The 20,668-nt window shown below is 36.7% G+C and overlaps 2 protein-coding genes across 3 annotated transcripts; one reads left to right on the plus strand and one right to left on the minus strand.

Annotated features, from left to right (window-relative positions):
• The first annotated feature begins 25 nt into the window (after positions 1-25).
• LOC120331195 (excitatory amino acid transporter 1-like) lies at positions 26-11,851 on the plus strand. 2 transcript variants are annotated; one of them, XM_078114094.1, is made up of 10 exons: positions 26-207; positions 6,875-7,195; positions 7,558-7,678; positions 8,225-8,298; positions 8,375-8,514; positions 8,746-8,895; positions 9,941-10,092; positions 10,221-10,396; positions 10,532-10,685; positions 11,278-11,851. In XM_078114094.1, the coding sequence occupies exons 2-10, from the start codon at positions 6,916-6,918 to the stop codon at positions 11,450-11,452; spliced, it is 1,422 nt and encodes a 473-aa protein (XP_077970220.1). In that variant the 5' UTR covers positions 26-207; positions 6,875-6,915; the 3' UTR covers positions 11,453-11,851. The 2 variants fall into 2 exon arrangements, with proteins under 2 accessions (XP_077970220.1, XP_039254198.2); XM_039398264.2 differs by lacking the exon at positions 26-207 and adding an exon at positions 3,997-4,128.
• Positions 11,852-17,640: 5,789 nt separating this feature from the next.
• Positions 17,641-20,639, minus strand: LOC120331196 (serine/threonine-protein kinase Nek2-like). The gene has a single exon (XM_039398265.2). It carries the CDS (start codon positions 20,628-20,630, stop codon positions 19,185-19,187), a length of 1,446 nt encoding a protein of 481 aa, XP_039254199.2. The 5' UTR covers positions 20,631-20,639; the 3' UTR covers positions 17,641-19,184.
• Positions 20,640-20,668: the final 29 nt, after the last annotated feature.

The raw sequence follows: 20,668 nt of genomic DNA on the forward strand, positions 1-20,668 counted from the left end.
AGTGAGTTGTTGGGCAGGAGAGTTTTTCGGGTTTTGGTAGCGCAACTATTCCATAATACAGACTTTCTAGCTTGCTCATTGCAAAATAAAAACGACTTTCTGGATCTTGAAGGCAGAAGAAATATCTCAATCCAGACAGAAAAGCCATTTGCGACATAAATCAACATCATCTTACATCAAGCAGATCATTCAAGCATGGGTTCGTTCGTAAGTATTGATCAGTTCTAGGCAATTTTAAGCATATAGAACAGGGATGTCACGTTTGGCACGCAAGCACGGCTATCCGGCACGCGAGTAAGGCCTCGGAAACAAGATTTTCTCCCTTCCGATAAAAAGTATCGTTTTCGTTTGCTAGCAATCCGGTATTTAATTAAACTCGCTCGTCCTTTTGTGGCACATGGCTACGAAGAAATGTGTTATGACGTAACAAATAGACGAGTTCTCGAGCTTCCAGTTGGTCACCCAGTTAGGGTTTTCATTGTATTATACACGAGACGGCATTATTTGCAAAAGGACGTTTTGTCATTTCTTGAAGGATCTTCGTATATTCCTCTAAAAATGTCAGTAGTATGTTCTCACTAATTGAAGAGTTTTGTCATTGGATTTGGCCGATTTTGGCACGCGAATCGAAAAAGGTTGCCCACCCCTGATCTAGAATAATGCAACAGGTGCAATATATACATGCCTACGTACGACGTAAAAGAAATATAGTATAATGAATATTGAATATGCATACTGGGCTGATATTCTTCAAGACCGCAACAGTCAGTAGCAAATGATACGCATTTTGTTATGAAATTGTCATTACAGTATATCAATAATACCTGGCCTGATTTGAAATGCAACATGTCTCTCTAGTTTTACCTTTACAAGTTACGAAATGTACAATGTGGATACAAATGTTCGATTCTGCAAAATAATTTTATTTTCGTGGTAGTATACGAGAAGATGGGCTCTGTTTTACTCGTCTTTTATTCCTCTTTTTATTTAATGTACTTAGCGAAATAATGGAGCACTCGCAGTCTCTTTTTTCCCTCAGAAATCGACCGTGTGTTTCTTAAGCCAGTGCGCCAAATGTATGGATCAAGTAATGACTTTTTGCATACACTTAAAACCAGTACCGGTACAAGGGTTGCTAACTTTGTGTTGAACCATTCCGGGACATTTTAATGTCTGGAATTTGAAAATTGATGCAACAGAAGCTTGTGAAACACGAAGCACGTCTAAAGCAACAGTGCGCGCTGCGCGTGGTGCAGCGTTATTTGCCCATACTGTGATAATCAAAGTAACTTGTGAAATGTGGACGCATAAATGCAAAAAATACCTAAAACAGTGGAAATTTACAATTTGTGCTAAGTAAATTTAATTATTTAACAAAAAACACAATAAACTACTCTTTCTGGTATTTAAATTTGTATTTTTATTGTGATTTCGCCGCTATACAAAGATCTTTGTGAGTTTTCACAAAGTTTATGTTAAAATTTGTAATCATTACGGAAATATAATAATTAATGAACTCTCGCTAAGACAAGAACTGTCAGCAAGCCGTCCTAAAATAGACGGTTATGCAAGCCTGAAAGCTGATTGAATAATGCAATCATGCTCATAAAAGAGCCACACACTAACAGTGCATTATCAACTTAAAATAGGAAACACAAAATATTGTTACGTGCCGCAACTTTATTGACTGAATTTTTCAACAAATCTCACTGGATTAAGTATTTGATCTTCTCAAATTAAGGTTACTACTGTATATAATGTTATCATCCATTTTGCATATTTAGTGTTATATCATCAGGAGGTCACGGTTGACGAAACATGTCTTATCCACAAATTTCAACTCACTCCTATTTGAATAAACCATACAGATGTAATCATTTTTATTAAAAATATATATAGGGGTGAATTACATCCGTTTTCAGTTTTGAACAAAGCCGACACGCTTAAGAATGGACTTCTATTTAAGAACGCCTTGGTTGTCGTTAAATTCTGGGACAACCGTAGCCCACTCCAGGACACGGGACGCAATACGTCAATTCCGGGACTGTGCCGGCCATTCCAGGACGGTTGGTAGCCCTAACCGGTACTGTTGTTTTATAAACAAACCACCGTTTTACCAATAAACTATGGTAAAATTATTGCATACACTCGAAACCAATACCGATACTATTGTTTTATAAACATACCACCGTCTTACGCAATAGACTATGGTAGAGGCAATTTAAATGAGCTTTATAGCAACTGCGATCAGTGGCTCAGTCAGAATTTTTATCGGAGGAAGGTAACACTGGAATCAAAACTCAAAACAGTGTTCTAAAAGTGCAAAGTGCGACACGGTAAGGCGTTTGAAGAAAGAAAATACAGATTGTGGGGCGAAAAGATGACCTAGCGCAATTTTAGCATACTACCGTATTTGGTATCAAAGGGGTAATTGAGCCTTTGGTAATTCGATTTTCGGGTAACAGCAGTTTAGGACTGCTGCGTTATAATAGGATAACATACATTAAATAACGAAAATATACAACTAAATTAATATATACAAACAATACACAAGACTGAGAGATATGGCAGAACGAAGATATGATATAATAGTCAATTTGTGACACCCCCATTTCCCAGGTTACGATGTGAAGTGATGGAAGTAGGGGATTAATTGAATATTGATATTTTTTTTGCAATGAATATTACGAAACACGTAAAATTTTTGTTCGGGACATAAACTTGCCAGAACAAACGTGTCGGCGGAACTACGACATGATCCGGTACCAAAAGGTGATCGCATACTAACGTAATCATTTTTCAAAAATAGGACTGAATTGGTTTAATACATATCTGTTTCATATTAAGAAAAAACGGATTACATTCCACAAATGCACATATGCATTTTTGCTAATTCAGCAATCGTTATCAAGGATTTTCGTCAGTCGAAGAATAAATATCTTTATGTTGCACATTTTTACACCACGTTATTTCGAATCTGCCACATTTGACAATTCTTTTGATAAACTACGCATTTCAAATTATTTTGTTTATTACTTGATTCCGAACCTTGTGTCGTCGATTGTCAATAAGCATTTACAAAAGGATAAGATACATATCTTATTTATCACGGAGATAAACTTCATCATCATCATCGCTAACTAAAAGAGATAACATATCGTAAAGGCAATTAATTAAAAGTCTGGTAGTGTTGTTGGGCTGACACGATAGCCGCGCGAAATAACATATTTTTATCCGCGTAACGGCGGCGAGTTGTAATTTGATACTTCCTAAAGTCCGTTTCGTCTTATAGCCCAATGCCCTTCATGTAGCCTATGCACAAAAAACAAATTCAACCAATTTATTAACAGTGGGCCTCATAAATCGTCGAGCTTCATAGTCTGTAAAATACAGTAATATATACACTTACACTATAATACAAATTTACAGTTGAAATTCAAGTTACGTAAGGTAGCGGGTAGCAAGGAATACATGAAATTTTTCTTTTTTCAAATCTCCCGAAGGTCAAAAATGTGTCTTCAATCTTATCGCCACGCAGCGGCACTGCATAGAAGCTTGCTGCGGATAAATCAATATCAAGGTAACGGACCAGAATAGCCGAGTTTAAATATATTCAATATAAAAATAACACAATATAAATATTAGTAAAACCCACAGTAATCATTCCAAATTTGCTACAATAGCAAATTCAAAATGTCGTGATGGAAGGAAAGCATAGGATAGGTACTCATTTCTATAGAGTCGTTATATCCCATCAGTATCACCTTCATTTCTTGCATTTCATGCATTCAATTTACAGTCAGGCCGTCCCAAGAGATATATGTTATGTTAATTGTACAAATTGAATTAAGTTTGACACTTAGTTGAGTTCATTCAATAGTAGACTGTACATAGAAAATAGCATAATATAAGTTAACACGACTCGTGTATGTGATCTATTAACCGCCCCACCTTGAGCTGTTTCGCAGCTGATCGCATGGAACGATGTCAAGCGATGAGTAATGCCCGTGTAGTATTTTAAACCACACAATCGCTTTAAGTTGTAAGTAACAGCAATACGTGCAAGGTGGAACACATTGAGCTATTTAGTTTCGAGTTCTAATACCTTAATAATATCCAGGATGCCAGGTATGACATTATTTTTTGAAATAAAATGGATTACGTTTCGTATTATGGCTAAAAATAAGCATCTTTTGTCGAAAACCCTCTCCTCAATAGAAAAAAAAGTGATTATGCAGTTGGGGTTAGAAATACAGATTGTCCTAGAGCAGTGTTTCCCAACCCGAGTCCGCGGAGCGTTTGAATGAGTCCGCAACGAGTTTACTTGGGGCCGCAAACGTTTTTGCGAAACTTAACTATCAGCCAAGTTACGATTTTCGTTAGAATTTACATAAAACACATCGTCACGCTAACAACCGAATTGCGTAAGTCATTTTTAGCAGTTTTGAGAAAAACGTAAAAAACTTCCTAATGATATTGCTATGCCATTGAGAGTCAATAATTTGCCATAGTTCAATTTTTCGATCGTAGTAAGGATTCAAGTTAATTTGTATGACGCAGTCATGTGACGTCATAATGGCGCACTGTGACTTAGGCAGAAATGTGTCTATGACTAGGGGACATACGCAATTTTGCAACTTGACTATATGTACCAGTTCTGAAAACAAAACAGTCCAAAAACGAATGAAATTCTTAGTATATACGATGTCTAATCCCCAAAATAGCTAATCTGTTTTAATTACATTATTTTTCATGTTTAAAAATATATATTTCATCAAAATAACACGCTCTGCACAAAACAGCAATGTACCCTTATATAAAAGCCAACCAAGGTGAATTGGATTCAGACAGTGAATATCACAAGTGCACGCCTTCCTATACTGTAGTTTAAATTGAAATTTATAAGCGCTAAGCTAGAATCTGAGATGCAAAAACTCGAAATCCTTCGCCGAGGTCATTTTGCCTTTGTGACGTCACAATAGTCCTGCGTTAACAATGATAATTCATTATGACGAAACAATTGAACAAATTTGCATATCATACAAAATCTCTATTTTTATGGGTTTCGGAATTCTCAAAATAAAATCTGAGTTAACAGACAGGTGCGCAGCATTACATAAATACCTATTTTATGAAAAACTCAAAACCGCCAAAAATGACTTACGCAATTCGGTTATTAGCGTGACGACATAACATTAATCGAGTCAATAATTACTGGATACTGAGTAGGACGGGGTATATATTTGAATATTCAGCTATTAGAATAGCAATTTACTATTCGAAAATTTGGTAACAGGTGACGCGACAGGTCACTTGAATTAAACGATTGTTTTTCCGACGAAAACACGAGTCGGCACACGCGTGAATAGAGGAGATACCTAAGTGGTGTTTCTCGCGAGCTCGAACAACAAGGAAGAATTTTTCTTCTGGTAGGTGGTGTCAATGGTGGCAACCTAAATTTCCTAAATTGAAAAGCGGCAATACAAAATACTAAAAATAAACCGGAGAACACCAAAGTTTTGTTTTATGATGGTCCGCGACCGATTAAACACGCTTTTCAGACATTGCAAATCGCAAATTTTCTGGTGCTACCGCAGTATACGTATCAGGGCATTTTCCAGGCTTTTCCATAGGGAACTGCGTGTGCAAAGACAAGCGAAACGACAAAATTTATTGACTCTGTTAACTTTAAAAATTTAGAACTATTTCATGGGAAATACAAAAGTGTGCTGTACTATCTCATTGAATTTCCATGGACAAGCCTGGCATTTTCCTTAGGATTCTTTGCTTTACTGCCTCCACATTGGTACGTACAGTACTGGAGCGCCGTAAGTGTGGCATGAACAGCTCAGATTTGTCGTATTCACAAAAATACGAATCAAAACAAAATATAATCGGACACTATACCACGCATTTTTGTGTCCACGGATTGTCATGATATTTTCTGAGAAGTAATGCTTTTATTTCGTCAACACAACCACATATTAAAATGATCACAAATAAATTAATATTGAAAAAAGGCCATGAATATTTTTTTTGATTCACGAATATACTTTAAATATATTTTTAATAAATAAGTACTAAATCATGTTTTACTTTCTGGAAATTTATAGCAGATAGTAAGATTTTTCTAACGGCGATAACAAATTCGCAGGATCGCAAAAAATATGTATCAAAACTAAATATAATCGGGCAATACATTCTCACATTAATATGTTTGCAGATTGCCGTGGCATTTTCAAGATGTACTGCATTCATCTTGTCATAAGTCGCCGCAACCGCGAGTGACCATGAACACAATTAAATTAAAATGGAACAACATTTTAAATTCTCGTCGTTGTCATAGATTGAATATTGTGCGACAGAAAAGGCCATTTATACACTAAAAAAGTCGGCTTTCTTAACAAACGCGTAATTGCGTCGAACTGCCGATTTTGAAAGTCGTTAAAATTCTGTTGTGTTAAGTTTTGAAACTTCTTCACACATAGTACGGTTGCAATAAACACACATTGAGTCCGCAAAGGTTTTCGCCAGTGAGAAAATAGTCCGCGAACAAAAAAGGTTGGGAAACGCTGTGCTAGAGATTCAAAATTTCAAATCATTGCCAACCCGAACCCTAACTGAACAATTACTATTTTTTCATTTTGAAACTTCGCAAATCTCACATTTTTGCATTAGTGGTCTTTCTACAAATAATCATAAAATAATTATGATTTGAAATTATATAGGAGGCGTCAAGATCATTAACTGCGACATTGATGTTAACTAATTTGTTGATTAGCCTGATTATACCAGCCATTTCCAGCAGATTTAATATTTGGTATTGTATTTCGGAGTAGTTGCTTTATACATTATCAGTCTTTTTCATTTCTAGCGAGGATTAAAAAACCAACATGCGAGGGTGTCAAAAAATGGATGCGAGCGAATCTACTGCTTATCGCCACGATTATCGGGTCCTTCCTCGGAATTGCTTTAGGACTAATACTTCGTCCATTTAAGCTACCAAAGCGAACATTGGAAATCGTTGCCCTACCAGGAGACCTTTTTATGAGAGCTTTGTACTTGATGGTTGGTCCTCTGTTACTTTCTAGTATCATTAGTGGTCTGACTGGAGTAGAAAGCGAAAATGTGGGAGCTGCTGGAGCCCTGGTTACTGTATATTACCTTGCGACGACTGTATTTGCGTCGGGTCTTGGTAAGTCTATAAAATTTCAGACAATTATAATAATATCTGTATGATATTGTACAGCTCCGACCCAGACGGCATTTTTTTCTGTAAGGCTTTTAGCCTTCTCAATATCGCGTCATAAAAAAGGCGTTGCCACTTTCTGTGTGGAATGTTCACTTCCTTTTTAAAAGTTTGTAACTTCAGTGTGCAGTAGTTGATATCTATATCATGAAATCCCTAACTAAAAATGTAGAAACAAATAAAATATTTTGAATTTGGATGTTATAGACGTGGACTCTATTCTTTATTTTTAAAAGTTAATTGTTGAGTTACAAACAACATGTATGTAGGCAAATATTTTTATTAAGAATTACTACGTTTGTTGCCAGGTGTTACTCTTGGGCTTATTGGTCTAGGAAATGATGGCGACAATAATTCAAGTAGAAGTAGCATGAGTGATACACGAAAAGTTTCTACCACAATGGGAGATGTTGTCGTCGACATATTTAGGTGAGCCCAGGAATGGCTACTAGAAATATCAGGATATTTATTTATTGTACATAAAAAATAACATTAATCTGTTCATTTTATAATGGTTTTATAAAATTGAAATAAGAAAATATTCCTTTGATACAAAATGAAAGTAAATTATAGTGTATTTATTGCAAGCGCAGTAGGTACACCGATTATAGCAACTATTTCGGTACTCCTGTCGTGTGTGTATCAGGTTAGGATTATGCCATAATTTTATTCTGATTTTCCTTATTTTAGTTCTATTACGAGTTCGGTGACTGTCTGTGTTAGCCAAGTGAATAAACCCGCTGTCCATTGGCTTCATTCCTTTTACACAACTTGATGTAACAAATGTGAACAAAATTAGTTACCTCCATACTGGTACACACACTTCTGGAGCGCCACTATTTTACCCGTATTTATTTGAGAAATTGCAGTACAAAAATTTAATTTGGCTCGGTATGAACACGTAATCGAATTCGGCTATTGGTCGTCCGAGCAATTTTTTTTTAATAAAACAATGGTGTCGAATTGCATTTCCAGAAATCTTGTCCCAGACAACATAGTTAGAGCTTTTATGCAGACAGAGAATACGAAATATAGAGTTCCAAACTCGGGTGAGTTCGCCTACTTCTTTTGTTGTAATGAATTTATGTTACAAGCAAATGTGACAAATTATTCTGTAATTTCTAGATAATATTCAGGTGAATACTAATCAAACTGACATTGCTGAATTTGAAAGATATATCGCGTATTCTGACAGCGTAAATTTTATTGGAATTATAAGCTTCAGTGTTTTATTCGGAGTTGCTTTGGGAACGATTGGAAAGCAGGTAAAGCAGTGGTGTTACAACATTTTACATATTACAGAAACGAATTAGACTTTTAAATGAAATTAATTCATATTTTTGAAAAATAAAACTGCGGTGACTAATTCAGTTTAGATTTTGAGGGCAGGTTTCCATGCGCACTATAGTTAAGGATTTTCATTTTATCAAACTATTCTCTCTATATAAAAAAATTAACATTTCTATTTTGATGAACAATTTTTGATTTTATTTTAGGGAGAAATACTGAAAAGGAGCATCAATGGATTAAATCACGTCGTAATGAAAATGATAACTTATATTATGTATACATCACCCATAGGCGTTCTATTCTTGATTGCTGGCAATATTGCAATGGCTGAAAAGTTGGAAGAATCAATTAAAAAAGTAAGACATAGCATTTATTGTTACGTATATATATGTATGAATGGAAAAACGAATCAACGCCAGGATCTTATTTAATGTAAATGCGACAATCACTTACTGCTTAATTGATCCCTATCAATGGTATTGGGTGATGCTTGCTGGTAACGGCGTTTGGGACCATAATATAACTACATCTAAACGTAACTAACGTCACAATGAAGAAAAAGCAGTACTTAAACCACTAGATTAGACCAGCGGTTCCCAAAAGGTGCGCCGCGGCAAAATAATCATAAATTTATTATAACCTGCTCACGGATGTTTGTCGTAACAATGGCTGTTGTACGTTTGTTTTGTGGTAAGCACAAGCGTCAGATACATCAGTTGTACACATACGTATTTGTAATTAACATAAAATAGAACTTAAAATAGGCGGGTGAGTCATAATTTGAAGTTCAAGGTGGCAACCGTTTATAGGCAAAATTTAATGTGGCCGCACGCAACTTTCAGTGTGCATATTTGGCCCAGTAGTACATAAAGTTTGCCGACTATTGATGCAAGAACTAAAACAATAAATTCACTCACAACTTTGCTAAGTATGGACTTGTCATCCCATCAATGTTATCAGTGCATTTCAGTATCGTTACCACGGCCTCATACGACCGCAGAGCGCCAAAAGGTGGTCGCAGGGGTCGGCCATGGGGGCGGTGGCCCCCGGCGGTACGCGTTGTAGGGCGCAACAGATCCGAGCTGTAGACTTCGAGGTATTACATTTTATATATGTGAGTTTGTTGCTAAGTTCAATGATTTCATTGATAATAGAAAACATTTTACTCTTACTTACCTCAAATTCATGCATTCTCAGGTATAACATCATCTATTTGTTTATCCCCTTAATTACTTTTGAATTCAAGTATAAGGGGCATCATTATCAGAAACTCTCCCTGGGCAGCAGAAAAGTTTGGCACGCCACTGGGTGCGTCCCACACTACGCGTCATCATGCGAAGCATGTAAAATTTGACACTGTAGCATTATTTTGCGGAACTGACTCTGTATTTATTTTTTTAGCTCGCGTTACTCAGTGTGCTAGCATTGACTGGTGTTTTTATACATACAATATTTGTTTCTCTACTCTACTTTGCCATTTTGAGGCGAAATCCTCTACGTTTGATCGCTAAAACAAAAGAAGCATTGGTGATGGCTTGGGCAACTGCCTCTAGGTAAATAATGAATGGTATATATTGAATAAAAAAAAATTAAATGAGCATTTTACATGAAGTAAGTCATGAAAGTCTAAACTTTGCTCACTGCTCTCAAAGATCAGCACTTGTTATATTATAATATACAGTTACGCAGCGTTGCCTGTAACAATTCACTGCTTGGAGGAAAACGTGAAAATTAGCAAAGAAATAACAAGACTTGTTCTACCCATCGGGGCAACTGTTAATATGGATGCGGGAGCAATACATATGAGTTTATTCATCATCTATGTTTCTCGATTATATAACGTTACCTTGGGATTTGGTAAGTCTTTTATACTTTCTTCATATATATGTAACGAGGTGCCGTAAACAAAGCTTGAGTCTACTATCCAACCCAGCGGTTTCAATATTAATTTTCTTCATTTGTATCATGGTACCAGAAATTTCTATTTAACAGGTCAAGTTATGAAAATCGTACTATATTCTGCCTTTGCAAGTATTGGATCTGCAGCAATTCCACAGTCGTTTTTAACTGCTGCATTGATCGTTCTAAAATCGTTGGAACTGCCTACTCGAGAACTTGGATTGTTGTTCACGATTGAATGGTTCATGTAAGTTTATCACAATTAAATAGAATGACATCTATGCGTCAGTCTTTTCCGATTTGTTTTTGTGATTTAATCAATATGGTTCTGAAACGTCTTGGCGTAAATTTTAGAAATAAAATAGTGTCCGTTATAGTAAGAAAAGGTTCTATAATACGCTCAAAAAGTTCACAAACCCCAGGTCGATATAGCTAGTCTATTAAACAAGGTATTCTACCATCGGTTATGTTAACATATTCGCGGCGACCAGCAGTTGAGAAGGGACTCAATTCTCATGATGATGTAATGATGGGCATGCGCTTTTTGATTTTCTCGCCTTCGCGGGGTGGTTAACGCAATTTTTGATTCCTCCCTCAGCCGGCTTCCGTAACCGGCATAGAGCGGTAGCTGGTATTTCACAATATAATTGAGCCGTTTTTTATTATAGCATTTTACTAGGATAAATATAAAAAATTCTGCTTCATGCTGAAGGAAATACGCGTTTTGTCTAACAACAGTATTTATGTCCGGGAAGTGCAGCTTGTCATTTTCTGTTAACCACACAATACCAATTTGGTGGACACAGGTTTCAAGTATTAATATCGCTATGCTTTTGCAGCGATCGCTTCAAAACAGCTCTAAACGTTTATGGAGATTGCGTGGGAACGTGTATGGTAAACCACTGGCGAAACAAAAAGTATACAAATGATGGAGATAAGACACACAAAAGGTCCTCAAATAACACAGTGCAAGTTGAAGAAGGCGACACCAAAGTACAGGAAGAAACTGTTTAAAAAAACTGTTGCGCATAACGTAATAGATGTGTGAAAGGGTATCAAGATTCTAAAAAAGGATTTCAGGTTTAGACTAAGTTCCTCATCATCTGCCGTCTGTAAATAGGAATCCTTCTTAGTGTAGCGAAACATGATTTGAAGATGAATTATACGATCTTTCAACCTCCGGGTAAAAAAGTATGTGCTCATTACACGCAAAACAACTACAGGGCAGCCTAATTTCAACAGTGTGAGATTGATCACGTGATTTCTTCGCACGAATTATCGCCAGCGCCTAAACGTCATTGCCACTAAATTCTGGATACTATTTCGTATGCATGTATTAACGTTATAATTTGTTTAATTCATCTGTTACTGAAAACGATTAAAGCCGCATGTGCCTTTACTCTACAGTCTACAATATATGGATGGAGATTTATATCTGATATTGAGTGCCTATATATCGACCTCTAGTGGTGATGGTTTGCAGGAGGGCTGAGGTGTTGAATTGGGCATGTTCTTATTGCTGTCGAAGCCATATTGAAACTCTCTGGAGTTAATGTATAAATTTTTAATCCCCACCCCCACCTACTGTCTAAAACTGAGCAATTTCTCAAAACTTGGCGGGGGTGTTTTTCTCTCAAATCTAACATTTTTCTCAATCTCCCAAATTACGGTCAATCTCTCAATCATACGGGAGTTATCCTAGAATCAACAGCCTTAAAATGGTGCGGAACGAACAGACACTCTAGTCCAGGCAGTGATGTATTTAGGGTGTGGCAACAATGGCTCGTGCCATGGACGCCGTTTGAACAGGGGCGCGGAAACGGCGAAAAGTATAAATCATAAAAAGTCAATTTTTCAATTAAATAATTCCAGTTGGGAATACCTAAAACTCGTATTTTTACTCAAATAATAACGTACAAGTATCTCAATTCAATAATAGTCATTATAAATTGTCAAACAACTATCAAGGGGGCGCATTTTTAGACTTTGCCATGAGCGCCATTTTACGTAGATACGCCTCTGAGTCCATGGGTGGGTGACCGAATTTCAAGGTATCAAAATTTTATCGACCTCAGAGTTGAGTTAGTAAATATTGAAAAATACAAGGGAATACAAGAGAGAAGTTCAGAAAACGAACTATTGTGGGCTTGGAATGCCATTGCTGAAAATTTCATTACTCACCATGCTTTCATCTACATGTTTGTGATTCTCTGTTCTCAGCTATGAGTTTTATTACATAAGTCTCTTAATAGGCGTAGCCTGACTGATGAAAATATCCATTCGTGTATTTCTCTGTCGGTTAAACAATATAAACCTTACGAAAATCCAGTGGCGGCGCGTCAATAGGGCAATTGTTTTTTCGGTTTAATAAAAAATATTCGAAAAATACTTCAATATCGGTTGCACAGACTGTCTACACTAGCCATATTCTCCCGACATGGTTCATTTTTCGCTCGCAAAGCCTTCGCCGAACGTCGACGGGGCGACGCCGATTTTTCCCCGGTTGCTCATTGTATATCGTATTCTCTCTTTTATCTTCCACTCGCCGCGTTTGTCTCGTTTGTTTTCTGTTTCTTTTACTAAATCATCGGGGCCGATCGGGGCTAGCCCCGAAATTATGACGACACAATGCCGACGTTTCTTACAACAACGTGTTGACATATACACGCATTCCTTCTCGTTCGTTGGTTGCTTGAAGAGTTGATAGTTTCCTCGTCTTCGTTTTTGTCGCTTGTTTCGCTATTTGAATCAGTTATAGACCTTTAGTCCATTTGCTTTCGATTTTCCACATTCCTTTTGAGCTCCTCACTTTTTTCCGGCTTCGCGTTTCTTAGCCTTAGACCTCATAATGAATAAGGTTTATGCACTACTTCGCACTCCGTTTTCGCAGCTGCCGCTGGAACAAAAATTAGAGGTACAACGTCTTGGGCCTTATCAACCAAAAAATTGTTCACTGGAACAATCCCATGACGGAGGAAAGCGTCGGCGTACATTCTGCGCAGAAACTTGGTATAAAAAACCCGAATGGTTGTGTTACAGCGAGGACAAAAATGCACTTTTTTGTTTTTATTGCCTACTTTTTGCTACCGCCCGTGACTCACGTTGGTGTAAATTTAGTTTTAGAGATCTTAAACATCTTTCCGAGCGTGCCAGGGATCATCAATCTTCTATGGAGCATCTGGACAATGCATTAAAATACCGAACATTCGGAAATGTTAATATTGCAGCACAGTTGGATGAAGGACGCGCGGTTTCTATTCGTCGGCACAACCAAAACGTCGAGAAAAACCGCCATGTTCTCGGTCGATTGATAGATGTTTTGAAGTTTATTGGTTGTCACGAGCTGTCCCTCCGTGGGCACGATGAACGGGCTGGCTCTTCTAATAGAGGGGTATTTTTGGATATGGTGGAATACACCGCATCCCCAGATACAGTATTGAGAGATCATCTTGATGCCGCAACTGTTTCGAAAGGGACATCTAAGGATATCCAAAATGATTTGCTCGACTCAATGTATAAAATTTATTTACAACATTTGGCTCTGGAAATTGAGAATTGCCAGTTCCTTTCGATTCAGTCTGACGAGACAACTGACATCACGTGCGTTTCCCAACTGGCTGTGATTTTTCGGTTTGTGAAAGATGGTAAACCTACCGAGAGATTTCACAGCTTTGTACCAATCGTTGATCGCACGGCTTGCGGGATATCGGCTGTACTGAAAGAAGTGTTACAGCCTTACAACGCGAAGTCAAAATTGATAGCTCAAACTTATGACGGCGCGGCAGTCATGAGTGGGTCGAAACATGGTGTTCAAGTTTATATAAAAGAAGATTTTCCTCATGCGCATTTTTACATTGTTGTGCACACCAATTTAACCTCGCTATTAAAAATATGTGTCTTGATACCCCTCTCGTCCGTATATTTTTTGCAAATGTTTCGGGGTTTCCTTCATTTTTTTCCGTTTCGCCGAAGCGCTTTGACCTCCTTCGCCAGATATGTAGCCGCCGTCTCCCAGCTTGTGCACCAACACGTTGGAACTTCCAATCACGCGTGGTGCAGGGCGTGTCCGAAATTAGGTCTGAGCTCATTGAGTGTTTCAATAGCATTCAGAGCTCTCCGGTTTGGGACGAACGCTCTGTGAGGGAGGCGGCAGGTCTAAAGCGTCTGCTAGATTGCTAGAAGATGGTGAGTTTTCATTTTTTCTCGCTTTTTTCTCCACAATATTCTATCACGTGGATGTATTATACGGCGCATTGCAGTCAAGGCTAATGGATGGAGCGTCTGTGCAGTCGTGTATTTCAGACTTCTGCGATGCTGCATCTCGTATCCGGGAAACAATAAAATACGACGACACATGGAGTGCTTCTTTACGCCGCGGGCAAACAACGCAGCGTTTGATTTTGTCTACAAAGGAATGCTGTGACATTCTGGTGAATCAAATAGGCCATAGGTTCTCAAAGTGCTCCGTACGGAGCCCCAGGGCTCCGCGAGAGGAACCCAAGGGCTCCGCGAGCTATTCGATTACTTTTCAAAATACTGGCTAATTTTGTAACTGTTCAAAGAAGCAAGAACAGCTTTGATAAAATTTGACAATAATATAGCCTTGAAATATGGTAAAGATGCGGAATTAAAAATGACGTTATTTATGAGCTGGAGCGCAGTCAGGATTCATTAGCAATTGAAAAAAAACGGATAACGAGATTTCTGTTGCGTAAAATATTCATTGCATGACCGATGCGAGTATTTCAAGTGTCTTGTCGTAATAATTTAATTCTGCTCATCTTTACTCACGTTTCATTCGAAATTACTATTAGGATTGCTAAAGGGAAAGAATACTATTCTAAAATAACATAAAATACGTGATAAACTGCCAACTATGAATAAATTGGAGTTGTATTTTTGCCATTTGTCAAACTTGATTTGTTTTTTTGCACTCGAGATTATTTTTAAGCAAGATAAGATCGCTGTTTGAAAAATCACAAGATCTGGGCAAAATACGAATGATTGAAATTTATTTTATTGCATGCGGCTCCGTTGGTAGTTTCAGAATGAAAAAAGGTACACCATGCGTACAATTGACTGTGTTTCAATTTCGCAGTTACTACGATGAATAACCAATAAAAAACTAACAAAACATCAAATTTTGTGATTTACAATGCCTATAAAAGCATTTTTAATCTGACGTGAGTCTGCTGAAACCAAACTTATAGTGTAATTTTCCATTTCAAGTTTTAATATTTTAGAATGCCGTTTTTCAATCAAGAAATTTGAGCTGCGGATTTACCTCTTTAATAATTATTATTTTTAGCATTTCGTCGCAGATGACTATAATACGGTAACATGTTTTTCACATTGAACTCATAATTCCCCACGAGAACAAATAAGCAATTATCGTCGTCATTGTAGAACAATACATGTATATATATGCCGAAGGAAATTTTTGATTTAGGGAGAATAAACACTGACGTGAAGATGTTTAAAAACACGCCATGCTGACGAAAACAATCGGCGATTGTAACAAAATGCAATCGCGCACATTATTAGTGGCCTTTCAAGTCCTCCGAAAATGTCAAAAAGTAAAAGATTCGACCACCCAATTTATTAATATGTTTGTCAAGTGTCAAATTTACAGCTTTAGTATATTTAATTTATTTTTGAAATTGACATTTATATATGACTTGTATTAAACCTATTAAAAAAGTTTAGCATTTAAGTTAGGTAAAGTACGTTTAACTTACTCAGGAATATTAATCGGAAAGTAACAATTTAAACATTTATTTTTGGGCTCCGTGAATGATAGTCAACTTTTCAAGGGCTCCGCAACACCAAAAGTTTGAGAACCCCTGAAATAGGCGATCGTCTGCGCGCTGAACACCTTGCCGCGTTCTCTTTGATGAACCCCAAAATTTTTTCAAAATTTGCACGTCAATTTCCCATCCATTTGTTGGCTACTGTCTCCAAATTTTACCCCATGATAAACGTGGGTAAATTGGAAAATGAATTGCGATGTATATACACCAATCAAACTTTTTTGAACATCACATCAACTTGCGCGCTCTATGGGTTCCTCATAGATAACACTCTAGTAACTACCTTTGCGGCGTCTGCAAAATTTCTGGACATCATTTTGACGACGCCTATTTCTTCCGCCGACGCAGAGCGAACATTCAGCACGCTGAAGCGTATTAAAACGTATCTCAGAAACACAATGAAGCAAGATAGATTAAATTCCTTGGCTGTTTTATCCATTCACAGAGACGTTATTTCTGGGATGCATGACTTTAATCAGCGCGTTATTGAGCATTTTGCTTCCAAGAAACCGCGGCGTGTTGCATATATGTTCAAGCAGTAGAAGTCTAGCAGCATATATATCTATGAGTGAGCGACGCATGTCCTTATCTTTGCATTAGCTTTCCTTTCTTCATAGTAACGTTTTAAACCTTATTTTAGGTTTTGTCTGCTTTTTCGAAGTTTCTGTTAATATGTCATTGTATTTATCTGGGTAAATATTGCCTTTCCTTTTGAAAGAGGTTTCAAAATAAACTATGTCTATATTTAATAATCCCTTGACTTGGACCGGTTTTAAGGACACTTTCTTATCGTTAAAAATTGTCGCTTTTGCCGATTGGTTGTTACCGATGGAATGGTTTTTATACTCATAAAATGATGGGAGAACTTACAGCGCTCATCCTGTCCCCGTAGATAGGGGTGAGACTTGGTCCCGCAGTAGCTTGCCCCGGTTGTGAAAATGACCACGCGCCGCCACTGCGAAAATCTCTGTTGGAGGTAATGCAGTGGCGGAAATCTCACCGATGGAAAATAGGAAAAGTAACATATAATATCTTTTTGTCGGTCTGATATTTTCTTGAAAATTACTTCAATACTGTACACGTTTTAAAGTTTTACACGTGTACAGTTTACAGAATTTTTTTGATTTTGGCACAAGAACAGAAAAGGTTGCCCACTCCTGCTCTAGTCATAATGGAGCGTCGGCAAAATGTAATTCTTGCCCGGCACATCCCCTTCAACAAATTCCGATAAAAGGACCTTCGTACCAAGGTACATTAATTAACACCTACAAACATTTGCACATTACCGACTATACTCTTACTCATCTAATCGTATGCGTTCAGCAACTCGCAATTATACTTCCAATGCAGGATACATAAACAACTCACCATTACGTTCTAAAAAGTACATGATTTGCTATTATCCTGGTCATTTATTTCAGTTTTAAAAAAGATCCACGGCATAATAAAGTAATATCCTGGGACTGCTTATGTCATGTGTTAAATGCATGAAAGCAGTTATACGAAAAATGTCATCGGCATACTCTTATATGATAAATCCTGTGACGACTGACGAGTCAAGACTAATCCTAAAATAGTAATTATAAGCACAAGCAACAAGAAAACGGTCTAATATGTACGTTTATAGATCATTACCACGATCATTATTATAATGTTATTGCAAGGGAAGATGATATTTTTCCTTGAAACTATTTTTGTTTGTTGTGTGGCTGCCAATAAAAAATAACCGTTTTGTGCTGTGAGCAAGAAGAAATGTGAAATTGTGATTCATATGGGTATTTTACGCAACTGAAAAGTATAGACATAAATAAAGAAATAATAGCAGCAAAAAATTGAGCTATTGATTGAGGACAGCATACTAAAAATACAAGGATTATGACATAAACTTGAATTCCCGCCACTTTTAAAACACAGAAAATATGAATATGAATAAAATAATTTTCTAACATTGCTAATGCTAAATGAATAGCATATGATGTTTTAAAAATTCAAATTCCTATTGAAAACATAACCTATTTAAATTCTCAATAATATCAGACTGAGAGGTTTGTTGATCTTAGTAAGTATTTTTGGTCAGCAATAAATTCTTGTAAATTCCTTCAAACATTATTCCGTGCACTGCATAGAAAGAATACACATAGACAAATATAAGTGAAATTTGAGTGAGACGTGAAGAGAGACATATTAATTACATGTTGCTAGAAATGCAAAAAAATATTTTAAAATTTCCACCGTATGAAAAAACGTTGTGAACGAATGAAAGTATGCAAATAATGGTCATAGATTTGTGTATAATTAAATTGTTGTACAAAGAAAAAATAAGTCGCCTTTTCGGTATTACTGGATGCCGAATTTCCTTTTTGAAATTTACTATTAGCAACTTCCAATAAATGTTGCCTCAAATGTAATTTTTTTTTTAATTTCTGATATCACAGTTTAAACTTAAACAGTAGTACGGCAAGGCAAATCATCAACCAATAAAATGAGCATGAAACAAGTAACAGCAGAAGTATAAAGAAAAATGGAGCAGCCAAGACTATAAAATTTTTTTGTTAAAATCGCTTGAAAAAAAAAATTAGAAAATATAAAATTAGATCAATAGGAGTATTACAAGGATGAAAAGACCTTCTTAATCTGAACAATGTGTACCAATTGAGAATCAAATCGATTTATTTAGTAACTTGGTGACATTAATCATTCATTGGCACACATGATACTAATTGAAAATAAAACAAAACAGTGCTCTATAAATAAGTAAAATCCAGCACAATAATCTCACAGCTACGCAAAATTATTCAATTATCTAAAAACAGCATTATACATTCCAATACATTCTTGATATAGTTTGTGTTTCATGTTTTTGGTAAAGGAGTGATTATATTTGTACATCAAGTCATCATGTTTCCATTATATTTATTATCAAATATCGGAACAATTTATCTCATTCCTAGCAGATGCCTGTTTTTGATATTGTTTTCATATCTCATATTTGCCTGGTTTTGTAATCTCAAATCTCGAAGTTTATGTCTGTAATCTCCAAGATGTTTATCACTTATTGGTCCAACTCCGCTGAGTTTTCGGTATCTATAATCATCATGATATCCAGGATTATTTTCTTTTGACTCCATTGCAAAGTGAACTTGTTTCTTGCTTGGTAAAATACCAAGGCGTTCATATTTTTCGTGCAATGCTTCTGTTGACAATCCAGCTCTTGATAAAAGATCTTGTTTTTCAGCTTTCATCTCTCTGTATTGCTTGATAAGTGTTTCTGCATTTGTCATTTTTTCTTCTGCCATTCTTTCTCTCTCTTCAAGAAGTTTTTCTCTCCTTTTCAGCTCTCTCTCTTTTTTCTCAATTTCTCTCAAACGTAATTCAAGCCCTTCTTCTTTTGTTTTACCTTCAGGTTCTGGTGATTCTCTCTTCTCACTTTCACTACTATCACTAGATGATGATGACTTTCTTCTTTCCATTTTCTTATCCTCTATAACCTCTATTCCTACTTGAGGTTTTAATGCAGCTGGGCTAACTGGAGGTGTGAGCCCACATTTTTCCAGAGTATCTTGCAGTAAATCCATTTTCAAGATTTCATCAATGGTTGGTCTTCTTGCTGCAGAAGTTTTTAGCATCAGTGAAATGCAGTCTTGCAATTCATCACTATATTTAGATGGTATACGACGGAATTTACCCTCCTTGATTTTAACAGCTAATAACCTTTGATTCGCTGCAGTGAAAGGAGGCAAAAGTGCACAAAGCTCGTAAATTAAACATCCAAGTGACCAAATATCAGATTTTTCATTATAAGACAATTTATTCATCTGTTCTGGTGACATATAATACGGCGTTCCAACGAAAGTTTTTGCGAAACTTGTGTCGTGGTTCAGCACTCGTGCCAGACCGAAATCTCCAAGTTTCACATCATTAGATGAATCTAAAAATACATTGGCTGGTTTCAAATCACGATGAAGAATTTTTCCTTGGCCTAACTTCTTTCTTTGACTGTGACATTCCTGTAATGCAAGTACAAGTTGAGCAAAAACCCTCAAAATAAAGTTCTCCTCCATGAATGATCGTTCCTTCCGCTTCTTCGATATTATACTTGCCAGATCTCCACCGCTACAGTATTCCATAACAAGATACAGGCGACTACTGGTTCTGTCAATAATTCGATCGTAATATCTCACTATGTATTTGTGTTTTAATTCTCTCAGAAGATTGACCTCTGACACCAACTGCTGTTTTTCCGGCTCTGTCATAGAACCATAATCCATTTCCTTCCAAACCAGTGTCTTTCCATCACTTTTCCGTCTGATTTTCAGACATTTTCCATATGAACCAGAACCGATGGTATATAGAATATCGTAATCGCATAACTTGGATGGCATTTTGTTGATGGAGTTAACAACTAATGTAGGGTAATGTT

This window comes from Styela clava, chromosome 6, assembly GCF_964204865.1.
Source record: "Styela clava chromosome 6, kaStyClav1.hap1.2, whole genome shotgun sequence".
NCBI classification, from domain to species: Eukaryota; Metazoa; Chordata; class Ascidiacea; order Stolidobranchia; family Styelidae; genus Styela; species Styela clava.

Bases quoted from the DNA above. Each gene is read 5' to 3' on its own strand.
- LOC120331195 (XM_039398264.2), top strand. The intron at 8,896-9,940 runs GTAAGACATAGC...TTATTTTTTTAG, and splicing joins TGGAAGAATCAATTAAAAAA to CTCGCGTTACTCAGTGTGCT. The intron at 10,093-10,220 runs GTAAATAATGAA...TATAATATACAG, and splicing joins GCTTGGGCAACTGCCTCTAG to TTACGCAGCGTTGCCTGTAA.
- LOC120331196 (XM_039398265.2), bottom strand. From the start codon at position 20,630: ATGCCATCCAAGTTATGCGATTACGATATTCTATATACCATCGGTTCT.